This window comes from Ambystoma mexicanum, chromosome 6p, assembly GCF_040938575.1.
Source record: "Ambystoma mexicanum isolate Mex_15411 chromosome 6p, UKY_AmexF1_1, whole genome shotgun sequence".
NCBI classification, from domain to species: Eukaryota; Metazoa; Chordata; class Amphibia; order Caudata; family Ambystomatidae; genus Ambystoma; species Ambystoma mexicanum.
The window spans coordinates 247579632-247594453 of record NC_090935.1 but is presented as its reverse complement, the minus strand read 5'-3'; the positions used below and the strand labels follow the sequence as shown (position 1 = coordinate 247594453).

General features: G+C 46.2%; 1 protein-coding gene across 1 annotated transcript in view; it reads right to left on the bottom strand.

Moving 5' to 3' along the window:
• Window positions 1-6097: 6097 nt before the first annotated feature.
• The window catches only part of C6PH18orf32 (chromosome 6p C18orf32 homolog), a 55752-nt gene continuing 47027 nt past the window's right edge, over window positions 6098-14822 (bottom strand). The window contains exon 3 of the mRNA XM_069626955.1: window positions 6098-6342. Coding sequence (XP_069483056.1) covers window positions 6268-6342 — 75 coding nt within the window. The 3' untranslated portion in view covers window positions 6098-6267. The remainder of the gene's footprint in view (window positions 6343-14822) is intronic.

Below are 14822 nucleotides of genomic sequence, written 5' to 3'. Positions count from 1 at the left end.
CAGAAAGAAAACCGTTAATGATACTGAGATTTATATGGAACTTCGAGACAATTTTTGGAAGCAAAGAAGGATGAGTGAAAAGCACAACCATATCCTTGTGGAAAGTTAGGAGCAGATGTTCACGAGAGCTTGCAGCTCACTGATTCTTCTCGCAGATGTTACCACAATCAAGAAGGCCACTTTCCAAGAAAGGAACTTGAGCTCAGTAGAGCCCATTGGTTCAAACGGCTTATGACACAAAGTGGTGAGGACCACATTCAGATTCCATTTCGGGTAAGGTGGCCTGACCAGCGGAAAAAGGTGAAGACCACCTGCGAAATGCCTCTTGATGTCTGGGTTTGCCAGTGAAAAATAGCAACTGTCTGTTGACAGATAAGCTGCAATGGCTGACAGGTAGGTTTTGCACAAAAAGACGTAGATGTCAGAGACCGCAAGATCCGATATAAAAGGAAAGACTAAAAGGAAGCCTGTCAAGGATCAAGCTGTTGAGCTTGACACCAATGACACAAATGAAGCCTGAATTATGCACATATTATCCTCTGAAAGGTTAAACTGCGCTAAGGACCTGAACTCAGGTACCAAGCTGAAAGATCATGGGGAGGGGTGACACACCTGTTGATTGCTCTGGTGAAGGAGATCAGAAATCTGTAGCAACCTGATTGGGATGCACACCAATTGGTGCTGCAGTTCCAAAATCCAGAACCTGGCTCGCCACCAAGGAGCTATGATGAGGCAAGTGCAGTTGGAGGCAGTTGCCAGAGCAACCCCCACCCCTCTCCACCTCCCCCCAAGGAAGATGCTCCAAGACTGTCCCTGGAAGCGTAAAGTGGTAGTCTCCTGTTCGGTGCCATCTCAAAGAAGTCTGCCACTGGGGAAACCCGTTGCTGAAAAAGCTTGGTAAGAACATCACTGTTATTTTCCCACTCGTAATTCACCACAGACACGCAGCTCAGGAAATCTGCCATAAGATTGATCTGACCCAGAATGTGCACAGCCTGTAGCCAGACATTATGCCGAACTGCCCAGTTCCAAATCTGGATCACTAGATCCACCAGAGCATGAGCTCTGGTGCCCCCGCTTGTTGCTGTAGAACATAGCTACAGAATTGTCTGTGCAAATTCACACCACTCTGTTGATGATAGAGGGCTGGAAAGCTTTCAATGCCAGTAAGACTGCCAGTAGTTCAAAGTAGTTGATATGAGACATTCTGTCCTGGGGCATCCACAGATCGGACACTTCGAGATGACCCAGCGTTGCTCCGCATCCTAGGAGGGAGGAGTATGTTATAACTGTAATCTGTGGGCAGTGCTTCTGGAAGGAAGTTCCCACTGAAAGGTTGCTGGCAGTTGACCACCCTTGAAGGTCTGCTATCATGGAGGATGGTATCGGAATCATTTTGGAATCCGGGTTCATGGCTTTGGACCAGCAGCCCAAAGCGTTAGCTATGTGAGCCACATTTTCAGTCTCGCAAGAGGTAGGGCTAGCACACATGAAACCATCAATCCCAGGAGTCTCTGGAACTACTAGGCCAACATGTGGGAGGAATTCAGGAAAAGATGGCACGTGGCCAATAAATCCACACTTCTGTCCTCCGTTTGGAAGACTCTGGCACTGACAGTATCCCAACATAAACCTAGACAAATTAGTTATTGAGCAACCATCATAGAAGATTTCTGCCAGTTCACTGACAGCCACAGTCCGAACAGGAGCTGGAGGAACGACTAAAGATTGGCCGTTGCAGCGCATGGGCAAGGACTCCGCAGAAGCCAATCGTCCAAATATGGATAGACATGAACTCCCTGTAGTCTGAGGAACGCTGCAATGACCGCCATCATCTTCATAAAGACATGCAGTGCCGAGCTGAGACCAAACGGCAGCACTCAATACTGGAAGTGTTCCGATCCCACGGAAAACCAAAGGTATTTCCAATGTGGGACCCAGATCAGGATGTGCATGTAAGTATCCTGAAGATCTACCACACTGAGCCAATCGCCCTTCCAGAGAGAGGACCTTATCTCGCTGGGCATGATCATCTTGAATTTATCTTGGAGTAGGAAATTATTGAAGCTGGAATTGTTGAGGATAGTGCTCAGGCCATCCTGGTTGGGTTTGGGCACTGAAAACAATAGCCATCCCTTTGCTCCTGCAAGGGAACAGGTTCCACCGCTCTGAGGTTCAGAGGTTTCTGTAGCTTGGCTTTGAGGGAAACCCAATTTGCTGAAGATGCGAGTGAGAAGGTGAGGTCACTAGGGAGGGGCAAACAGAAGCCTGCTCAGGCAACAAACAAAACCCATTGGTCATCAATGATGGTCTGCCACACCTCCAGATGAGCCAATATATGTCCTCCCACCAGAGTCTCATGTGACCGATGGAAAACATAATTTGGATGGTTTGTCAGCAGCGAGACCACCTCTTGCTGAAGAGGAGGCTGACGAAAGACACTTTACCTTTGCTGCTTGCAACGAGGTGCACCTGAGAAACCTTCTGGCTGGCATGCTCGACACTCCTAGAACCATCTGAAACCTGAGAAGGACCTTGTCTAGGTCCCAGACCTCAACGTATAGGCACTTTAGCTGAGGGCTTTGCAAGGACCAACAAAGATTTTGCCATTTGCAGGCTTGCCTTTGTTTTATTGAGTTCCACAGCCCTTTACCTTCGAAGGGAAGATTAAGTACTTTGTCCTGGACCTCCTTTGAGGACTTTGTAGCATGCAACCACACTTGACAGGAAATGTCTACTCCAATCATAAGGCCCGAGCAGACGCGTCTACATGATGGGCCGCAGCCTCCAGCAGGTCCTGAGCCAAAACTCTGGCATAGGATAGGCTCTCCTTAAAATCTTCCAACCTGTCCTGAGGGATACATTCCTGAAATTCAGAAAGCTCCTTCCACAGCTTGAGATTTAGGCTGACCGGTATTCGCCTGGCGCAGCTGAAGACAAGAATTGGAAAATACTCCCCCCCCCCCCCCCCCAATGGTTTCAAGAAGTTTGGCCTCTTTGGACAGGACCTGAGGGGCAGCCGTAGAAGATGAGGACAGCTTAGACTGGAGCGTAGCTGCTGCTGCCACCGTTGAGGGGCGTGGACATGCAGTCAAGGGTATGTCTTCTGACGAGTGTAGCAAGCATCAATTTTCCTATTTACATGATGCCCCGTATGAGGTTTTTCCCAGACCTTGCTTCAGCATGCACATCCTTTTGAAGGAAAGGAGACATGTGCTCCTATGTCCTAAGAGTCAAGGTTCCTGAAAGTACACCTTCCTGTGGCACCAAAGGTTCAGGTATAGGACTATCCTGCAACACCTTCATTTCCACAACTCGCTCATAAAAGGCTCTGACAGGGTGGGGCAGGTCTTTACTATTCTGGTCCGCTTCAGTTGTGGCACTAACAGAAAACTGATCCTCAGCATGTGGCTCCTCAGACACTGTGGGCATACTTATCTGTGCAACTGGCAGCATAGGAAGGCGCCTCACTAGTGAAGGAGAAGGAGGAAGGGGGGGGGGGGGGGGGGGGGTTGCACTACCAACATCTGCTGAGGGTTAGTAGAAGTAGGCTGTGGCTCTAGCGGCTTAGGATACATTTCTTTGAATAGATCCTTAAAGTAAGCCTTAATCAGGTCAGAGTGCATAAGGGCCTGGCATTTGCCAAAGAACGCGCCCTCAGAGGAAGGTCTAGGCAGAGGAGTGGGTAGAGGCCGCTCTGGAGGGGCATCCGCCAGGATGGCCCTCCACCAACTGGATCCACATAAACTAAGGGCGCGGCGGAGGCAGGAGGAAGCGAGAATGTGTGGTAGCAGACAACCAAGCACACCAAGCCATTGGAGGGCAGAGATTCCTATTGTCAACTTCCCGCTGAAAATGCTGCTTGCCCCCCAAAATAGGCCCCTCTGCACCAGCCGCTGAGAACATTGGTGTAAAAGAGCTTTTCAAAATGGCCACCTCAGAACGCATGGGGTTGAATCGCCATTTTGTCACTGCCTGAGGTGATCTGCAACACAGATTTCAGTGAGGCCATTGTCACTGCAGGAGTTACAGGGGCTTTTTAAAAAAAAATCCATTTTAGCCTTGTGACAGGGAACCTCAACAGAGCCAGTACTAGCAGATCTAGAGCACTTTTGGGCCCCTTTGGATTCTGCAGAAGAATTATCCCTTGGTGGGGGAACTTCGGCAGGGATGGTACTTGAAGACTTAAGGCCTTTGCCCCCCATAGCAGGTTCAGTAGGACCACAAGAATGTTTGTGGGAAGGCTTAAGGTCACACCCCCACAGCCAGAGCCCCTGGATGAAGCCCCTCAATCTTACCGGTTTTAATTATAGCCCCTATTCGAGGACCTCCAGGGATAACTCGTGGACCTTTAATCTCTGTACAGGAAACCTCGAGACTAGGCTCGGTACGTTCAGTTCCAGACTTGGAAACCTCAGGAATAACCACAGTCAAAACAGCCCCAGAAACGTTGGGCTAAGCCTTAGCCCCCAAACCCAGAAGGAGAACCTCAGAAGAATTGCCAGTCCTTACAGCCACTTGACACGGGACCTCAGGAGAAAACTCCAGAATTCAGTTTTGGTCCCTTTCAGGACACCTCAGGGAGAACCCTGAGCCACTTGGGCCCCTCCCAGAACCAGAAGACCCCCCCCAGGAACAAGTGCCCTGGCCGGGAGCCCAGAAAAAGGAGGGAACTTACCAAACACTTACATTTTTCATCGATTAACTGCTGTAAATGAGGAGGAAGCTATTGGAACACCTCCTCCCACCTGACAAGCCTACACTGGAGTGCCCGGACGGAGAGTGAGTCGCAGTAGAGCCCCCACCGATGTTACAGACTCAAGCACTCCAGCGAGAACGGGGATCAGCCCTCATGAAACAATGTTCACACAAAGAACAGGACATGAATCCCAGATGCTCCGGAATAGACGGAGGAAAGATGACCGTGGAACCGGAGCAGGAAGATGAAGGACAAGGGAACAAGAAAAGAAAATTCTACGATGCAAGTGCATCCAACCACGCAGAGAAAAGGACTTACGGGCAAAGCAGGGTGGAGCACAGGAAGGCAGGGCTACCCTGACGTGTGGTGGCCCCACATAAAAATAAAAGGCGGCCAAAAACATTCTTTTTGATGCTTAAAAAGTGCCCCATCACAAGGACAGAATGTCCTAAAAGTATGGAGGAAAGGTGACATGACATAAGAGTATGTGCTTTTAGTAATCTTGCACATAACACAGGCACATTTATGCAAAGCAAAATACGGGCTACATGTAAACACACACAAGGTGGCAAAATGATTGAAACCATTAATCTCAAATCACAACAAAGAGGGGAGAAGAAGGAACTGGTTGGTCTTTCCATTGACATTCTCTCCGGACATCACTTAAGGAGTCATTTAGTGCAGCAGAGTTAAATGTTAAATCTTTTGGCATGCAGTGTTATTTGCAGCAGTGAGACAGTATGCTTATACAGGCACGTGATACGTGGTTTGGAACTGCACTTTCTATGCCTCCAACCAAAGTCATTGGCCCTTTAGTGCTTGTAGACTAGGGGCACTCCCAATAGGCAGCACATTTCCCACAGTTTAGAAAAACACCTTTAGGGCATGTATGTAGTTGGGTTACGCACCATGACAACTGAACTCCATGCCCTCCTTTTTATACACTAGAATCCAGTAAAGATGCAAAATCTAACAATGTTCTATATAGTACAGCCAAGATTTCTGCAGAATGGATCAGCCCTGCAAAAGTTTAAAAACCTTTTCTGTGATCCCAAGCTGGATTTCTTTCTTTTATCCAAAAAAAAAGGCAACGGTCTGGAAATCCAAACATGATTTCCACGTGCCTGTAATCTGACAAAATATTTCGTTTACTTGCACACAGAAAACGAAACCATAAAGATTTAACATGAACTTCGAAAAATAATAAACCAGAGCAATGTGGCGCTAAAGAGAGGTAACACTCAGCAATCAAACAAACTGAACTGTAGTCTCTGCAAATGTAAAGTTACAGGAGTATTCAAAATACCTTTAACTGCGCTTTTGTTAGACTTGCGTGCCCAGCACTCTTATTTTGGTAAGATCTCTAGCATATATTTATTACATTATTTGAAGCAAATAAAACCTGGAATGGAATTTAATTGTACAATAAATACATTCTCAACATCATCATTTTTGCCAACTAGATTGTGAAACAATATGCTCCTCTTCTTCTGAGTTGAAGACATCTGTCAACTATGCTGGCATTTTCTTTTCCTTTAAATAGATTATCAAGTCATTTACAAAACAAGTTAATCAGTCTTTTTGTCAGAGGCATCCTCTGGTCCAATTGCAACAATCCCATTTGCAGTTCCGTTTGATAGTGGCTAAAAAGTAAAAAAAAAACATATTACTCATGATTAAGGCAATAAATACATTATAAAGAAAATACTACAGAAAGGTATGCTTTCTTAACTCATACAAATTAAGACTGGGTTCGTCAACACAGAAATAGTAAAACGCAGACACATTTTCAGGAATTCTACCATGAAAAGAATAAGGTACATACAATGGATTCCAGGGGACATTATATGCATGCGTTTTGGCCATTCACACTACAAAAAATGTAGTATTTGAAGACAATCTAATGTATGTTTTCTTATAGGAATTGAGACAATGATCCATTTGTTGCAATGCATTTAACGTTTCATCAATCCAGATGTTTACCACTAGTCTTCAAAATATTAAATGGTATTCTGCTCAGAAAGAGGTAGGTTGTATTCTGAAATCAAAGTGTGGCCAAATTAGACTTTTTCGCATTTCGATTCCACAACACTGCTCAAACTTATTTTTATTCATTTTCAAAACATAAGAGTAAAGTATTCCTGGCTCCAAGGCAGTTCAGGTACAGCAGAAAAAAAAACATTCCCAAGAAATAAAACATACAGTAGCATTTTGATAATACGTTAAAGATGCACACAAATAAAACACATTGCTAAAGTGATCAAATACGTTTTTAAAAATGGAAATAGGCAAGATATTCTTGGCCAGTGGGGGTGTCTGCAGAGAATGCATCTGTGGGCAAACGTGAGTGCTTAAAACAGGTCATGGCTAAATGTACAATTTCCACACTTCTAGTATGTCTTGCGCAACCAGAAATGCACAGCTTGCTCAAACCTCATAACAAGACTGCAAATGTTCATGCTAAATTAGTATGATGAAATTACTTCCATGCACCATACAAATCAAGAGGCCTACTGTGCTTGGTAGCTCTTTGCTGTGCACTGTGTGCATATAAGCCCCACAGCAAATTCCCCAAAAACCTGGCACAGGCCCACAAAGTCCAACATCTTCCATGCAACCAACACAAAGGACCCGTTAGGAACTAGATGATAAGGCATCCCGATGGGTCTGTCAACAGCATCAGATTCCGAGCATATAGCTTCATAGAACCTCAAAAGTGCCAAAACAATAGAAAAACTACACTTGCAATGCCCACCAGGCCTATTATCGAAAACGTGCTCCCTGTCATTGTTATCAGGTCAAAGAGCTTGGGGCAGAGAGGAGGCATACTGTGTACCAATGAATCACAGCAGAACTACAGTAATTCTTTCGATTACCATTTGTAATGACTACTGCACTTCTAGACCAGGGGTACCCTCTCCTCCATAGTTTCAGACTTCAATCCTATGGGACAGGACTACCCATATTTTATTGTAGCAAAAAACAAATGTTCTCTTGTTTTTACTCAAAGCTGGGCCTAACCACCACTACGGCACTTCCTCGCCAAGTCTTCTTTCTACAGTCCTTTTGTATATTCCAGGGAGGGGGGGGGGGGGATGGGCAAAGGCTGGATTATATGGATTTTGGGCTGGGGTGGAGTTTCCACTCCAGTGAGTAAATATTGCTTATCATACAACTTGTCCTCATACTTTTGATAGACTCGAAGGACTTTACATGAGTAATGGCCCAGCATAGTGAAAGATTTCTGAGGACACCATGTCCAAACTAACCTAGAGCTCCAATCCAGACAATAGTGAAGGAGTATCCCCCATGTCGCAGCCCTGGATATTGTCACAGGGGCATGTTTAAAAAAAAAAATAATCCTACTTTGACTCTCATAAGGTAAGCATGAATCCCCTTAGATCGAGGGAAGTCCTGAACCAAGTTACTTCCACTGTGCACGACACTGAAGTCTTCAAAATTTCTATTATAATGAGCCTTTAGGAGGCTATGAAGTGTTTTATTGTGACCAGATAAAACGTTACGGCTCTTTCACGTCCAGATAACGGAGGACTCCTTTTGCAGACTGGTACGAGAAGAAAAGATCGATTTCTTGGTTTATATTAAAGTCAGAGGTAACCTTGTGTAAGAAGGAGTGGTTAATGTGTAAGACTACCATCTACATAGGGGATACAGTTACAGGTTAATCTACTGAAAGGGCTTGAATTAATGTCTCACTTAAATATCACAACCAACAAGGCTAGCTTCCAGGAAACCAGCTTGATATCTGTTGCTGCATATTCCCATGCGGTTTTAAGAAGACAACGAGTCTAAATGACATTTCACCACTCAAGTACAAATCGAGAAACACAGAAATTCCTGCAGGAGACAATCTAGATGCCAGAGGACACCAGAATCAAAAAGCAACTTGTCTAAAGAGGCTGACGGAGGATCCTCTAAGCTCTAGCGGCAGAATCTATGCCACTTGCTCTTACATGGAGAAGCAGCTTACAGTTTCTATGATGCATATACCATCTTTTGAAAGAAAGTCACAGATGGCCTCTGGGTCTATCCTGGCACAAAGCTTCTAAGCTCAATGATTGAGGAAATGGATACAAAACCCTGGCCTTTTTTCTGGGACAGGAGGTCGTTCCCATCTCGAGGATCTAAGCAGATAGATTTAGGGGATCTGAGAATCTTGCTGGCAAACATGGTGGTCTGAATATTAGAACGCAACAGTCTGAATTTTAGTAGCACCCAGTGAATCACAAGGGAACATAAAGGCATCCATCCGGTCTCATGGTATTTCCAGTGCCTTAATGCGTACAGAGGGTATTTCCTCTTCTGGAAAGCAGCAAACAACTCCACCTGGGGGATTGCCCCAACAGGAAAACAGACCTTGGCTGCCCTCCTGAATCAGCTACCTCTGATTGGCTGCCAGCAGAGCCTGCATCTTTTTCCACACCCGGTATACAGCATGCGTTTTTTATTTTTTTTAAAAAAATGCCTCAATAGATTGCCTGTTTCCTTATGTCCACAGCTAGCAGAGCTAGAGGTTTGGATTTCCTACTGCTCAGTCTGTTCATATAAAACACTGATGTTGAATTGTGGGACAAAACATTAGATGGCCTTGGCGAGAGCAACTAAGCAGAGGTGTGAGACCTACAAGAGGGCTAATCAGAGCCAGTCCTGCCCCTGAAATATAGTGTAGCAGGAGAGAGGGCAGCAGTTCCACCTCCCACCCCCTCATGCGATAGCATTAATTTGTGCAGACCATTTCTCCAACCTTGCCTCTTTATGTAGATGCTTGCAAGTGTTTCTTTAACGTTCACCAGTCAGCAGTGATGCAGCTTGAACAAAAGGACAGCCACTAAGTAAAATCCAATACAAGCTGCTGGAGAATTCCAGCTATATACAGCGAACCTCGCACCACAAGAAATCAGCGCCGAGGTAACTGGCAGAGAGCAAACAGGGGATGCTGCCAGCATACACAATCTCTTGAAGACAACGCAGCCCTGCAAAGTAACAAGGGCAGGAACCTGCACACAGAAGCACCCACTAACACAGCAGGGACAGTTAAAAATACTTAGTGGTACCAACCAGGAGAGGGGGTTCCCAAACCACGAACTGCTACAGTGAACAGGAAGAACCACCGTTACACTGCAAACAACCTCCGAGCAAGTGGGCTGGGCTCAAGCTCGTTTTGAAATGTTTTCTCTACATGCACACCTCCTGGGGCAGGGAATGCAACCCAGATAGCATACCATAGGGAAAGAGAACCAATCCCAGAAATGTACTATAAGAAACAACATGGCATAGGAACTGAGGTCAGAGGTGGACGACCAAAAGGAGGGAGGAAAGGGGGAGCAATGGAGGAGTCTTGCCAACTTCCGAGGACTAGTTCGTTAAGAAAACCAAGCGAGATCCTGGTTTATATTAGTGTTTTCTTTATTTTTGTTCCTCTCTCTTGCTGCTCTTTTCTTTCTTTCCATCCTCACGCCTGCTTCATTTAACCTTCCGTTACAGATTATATTAAGGGGTGAGGGGGGGAATTATCAGAACTTCTTAAAGATAGGATGTAGTAACCGAAACATATTCAGATATATTTGTATCATGGTACAGCGAATAAACTAGTGTAAAAGGAAATGTAGCAGTTGGTGGAGGGACTAAACAGGTGAAGAAAAGGGTTAGGATTGTAGTGGTTCTACAGATTGAGTGTGCATATATGGTAAGTGACTGAAAATAGTGTACCGAACAAGTTACTTACCTGCAACTTGTAATCCGGCATGGATTCACATGCTCATGAATTTATCCCCATTGCCAGGCAAGGAATCCTCAGTTTAAATAAATAAAAAAAAGTTTCACTTTCACTATCAAACAGTATTTCTTCTCTAAACCAATTACTGTCTTCTGGAGCATACTGACCCCAGCCAATGACAGTCCTCTCCGTAAGCCCCTCCTCTGGCAGCCATTTTAAGATTGGGTAAGCAAGTAATGTGGCAGTATGACCAAGAACCACCTCAGAGGGGTAGGGCTTGCATGTGAATCCATGCCAGACGCATGCTGGAGAACAATAGTTGCAGGTAAGTAACCTTTGTCTTCTCCAGCATGGGGTCTGGCATGGATTCACATGCTCATGCATAAAGAATACAAAGCAGTACAAAATTACACAACCACGGGAGGCGGCAAGGCTCAACAGAAGCAATTAACTCTTACCTCTGGAAGAGACCCACCACAAGCAAACAGGTTGCGATGCACTGCATGGCTGACTCTGGAATCCCTGTCGACACAGTAGAACTTCATGGAAGAGTGCGTGGACCTCCACATGGCAGCACTGCAGATATCCAGCATGGGCACACCAGACAGGAACGCCATGTTCGCAGCGATCACTCTGGTGGATCGGGCTCTCAAACAGGCAGGCAGCAGTCAGTTTTCCAACCGAGGAGAGGGCGAGATGCAGCCGGAGAGCCACCTTGAGATGGAAGACTTTGCACAAGGCCTTCCCATGGTTCACAAGACCAAAGTGCACAAACAGTTGCAACGTCTTCCGAAAACTCTTCATGCATGCCACATAGAACCGCAGGGTACGAGCAACGACCAGCGAGTGCAAGGCACTTTCAGCTGGTGACGAAAGCCTCAGGAAAAACACAGGTAACAATTCCAACAGCACCTTCGGCATGAAAGAGGGGTGCGTTCGCAGCACCACTCTCAACTCATCGAAAGTCAGATCTGGCCGTTGCAGGATGGGGCATGGATCTCACCCCACCCTCGTGGCAGAGGTGATGGCCACAAGGAAAGCCATTTCCAACAAGAGGAATTTGGGGGGACTGATGCATAGGCTCGAAGTAAATCCCCCTCCACCACCCCCCCCCGCCCCCCCCACCATGAGCCTCAGAACCATATAGAGTTCCCAGGGCAGGGGACTTCACCGGCAGGAAAGATCGAAACAGTCCTTTGAGGAACTCCTTGACGAGACAGTGAGCCCAAAGAAAAGATGTACTGGTGTAGCAGGCGATAGCTGCCAGATATACCCCAATGTAGGCATCCACCAATCAGGCCTCAGCCAAGGATAACAAATATGAAAGAACTGAGCGGCCATGAGGTGGGTGATCTTCTGTGACCAGCCCCACATAGTGAAACGCTTCCACTTGTGCCCGTAGCACTTCAAAGTCATCAATGCTCTGGCCTTGGCAAGGACCTCCCTGCAGTCCGCTGGCAACTTGTATCCTGCAAACTCTAGGGCTGCAGGAGCCAAGCCCTCAGGTTCAGAGATCCTTGGTCATAATGCAGGATTGCGCATCCTTCTCTGGTGAGAAGATCCAGGATCACCAGTGGCAACAACCCTGACAGGCTGAAAAGTTCCAGGTACCAAATCTGCCTTGGCCACACTGGGGCGTTGAGTATCACCCATGAATCAGCAGTGTATTGATGACTCGCAGCAGGAGAGGCAACGCCGGGAACTCAGGTACACGGAATGTGTCTAGAAGCAACAAATGAGGCATGGGCAGATCATTTGATCTACTATCAGCGCATGCATGGAACTCTTTGCCAAAAATACTGAGATTAGAAACCAAACAGCAACCTTTTAGGAAGCAGCTAGTTTGCCTAAACCATGCACCATCCTACCCCCCCAATGTGTCATGATGCCTAACCCGGGCTTCGGGATCGAGTCCATCAGCCCCGGGAGCAGGCATCCAGATACTCATTAAAACCCCAACAGCCCCAGCTGCCTCCATCATTTTCTTCATCGAAATCCAGCACCTGGGGGGAAAACAAAAGGAATAACAAGGCGAGCCGAGAAAACCGACAAAGACAATCTCTTTGCCACCATAGGCTTACCTGCTTTACCACCGGAGGTATTATTCTTAAATTCGCCGCATCTTCCTATGCCGCACCTATAAAGGGAAGAGAACACAGCAAGTTAAACTCATGCAACTTTTACCGGACAGCGTTTGGTAATACATACTCTTACCTGAACGCAATCAGCTGCCTCAAGGCAATGTTCTTTTGGACCCAGCTGCAACCGAACGAGGGAATGGAACCAGAGTGAACATCGGACATATTGAACTCTTTGAACTTTATAGACACTGGAGTCAATATTCCTCCGGAACTCCTCCAGCAGCTTCAACCCAGTGAAGTAACTGGTATCTATGCACCCCTGCATGCCATGCAGGATGGAGCGCTCATCATTAAAAAACATAAGGTGAGGTTACCAAAAGGGGATATCGGAGGTGATTAGTGGGGAGAACAAGAACTGTTGGGAGGCCATCCTAAAGTCCACGGATGGCTACATCACTTTCTCCACTTGCAGGAGAATACTTCTACGAGTCCAGCAGACAAGATAAGGCGGGCCAGTCCAGACTGTCATCTCTTCACTACGCATCACGTTGGTGGAGACCGCAGCTGTCCGGGTCCGATCGACACCCCTGTGGGAACCAGGTGAGCATAATACAATGGCCACCTGCAGAATTTTATGTCGTCCCATTTTTTGTCTGATTTGTAGCACCCTGATGCCTGTGGACTTTTGGCGCTTAATAAACAAACAAAATATAATAGAGGTGAGTGTAAACACCATCTTAGTTATTGACAGCCATTTTGGAACATGCAAATGCAAACATGCTAGTATTAGGTCTGTATTATTAGCTCAGACATAAACCCCACCATGATTGAGCTTCGGTGAGTTACAAGCCTGCCATTGTCTCAGAGGTTTGTAGGCCTTTTTCGCTCTGGTAGGAATGTGCTCTCCAAGGCCACACGAAAGGAGCAGAGCATCTCCTGCAAGTTACCATCCCCACGATACAGATTGCATGGCCCCTCAGACCAAACAACCCCCATGCCAGAGTTACAGCCCTCTTATGCTTTGATCCTATGAGCCCCACAAACCACGGTGCCAGCCAGGCCCAAACCACTGACCATCGATCACCAAGAAAGGCTATCTTGCCTTTACGTTTGGGTCACCCGATTTGTGCTGACAGGGATGAAATTATAGCTCAAAGAGAGGGTGGAGGACCTTGGAGGGCTTCTGACCCATTTGGGAGGGAGTGGAGTATGCAAGTTGGTATGACCTTGGCTCTCCCACTGGGGCCCATCTGTGTGTGTGTACCAGGTGCACCATTACAGTGATAAAGTAGCATTGTTTTTGAAATAAATTGCTTATGAGGCCCTGTTTTTCTGTGCATGATGAGCCCAGTAGCACCCACGTGGATGAGAAGGCTGGGACCTATGGTCTAGCATCCCCTGTGGAGTGGGCAGCCCACATATAGGGTCACAACCAGCCTTGCAGGTTTTACTGTATGTGGTGATGACATTTATGACGCCAGGCATCCTTTTAGCTTGCTACACATCCCCAATTTGGCAGAACGTTTGGGAGCAGCAGAGTTTTTTGCTGATGCACTTCTATTTTGTAGAAGTAAATACTCGTTATCCTTGCAAGTGGTCTCTTGGGCCTTTTACCATAGCAGGTTGTACTTTTTCCTGGTGCAAGCATGTGGGTGTTGTGCTTTCACCATCTTTGAACAGTCTATTCGTTTTGTGGCAGGAAGAAAATACTTCAATTAGCCCCGTCCCAGCCCATGGGACGGGTGCTAATGGCATTAAGCACACTTTCCAAGGGCTTGAAATGGGTGGCAACGTCCTCGTATACAAATAGTGAAAACCAGTGGCTTTCTATTTTCATACTATACGCTGCATTTAACAGTTCAAGTATGAAGCCATCCGGTCTTCTTCCGGATCTAAACATTGTAAAGGAACGCTATTGCACACAGAGACCCTCCTAAGTATGAATTACTTTATTTGGATTTTCAATAGAATCACCACAACATATGAGAGTATTTCGTTGCTATTTACTCCTGTGACTTTCCAAAACTTGAGATCAATGGAATCTGAGCAGACATGGTCCACACATCTGCTACCCAACCTCTGGGTTCATAAGTTGTGAGCTGGTATCTGCACGAAACATGTACGGTATGATAAACAACTGAATGTAAGGTTTTCAAAATAATTGGGGACTCTAGGAATACATAGTGTTTTATTTGAATGAGTATTTTTCTAACACAATAAGCAGGTACTTTAATTCTTCACAGTCAACTAATATTCACTGTTGGGTTGAAGGATAGAGTCTTTTATTTGTTGTTTTGGTTTGTTT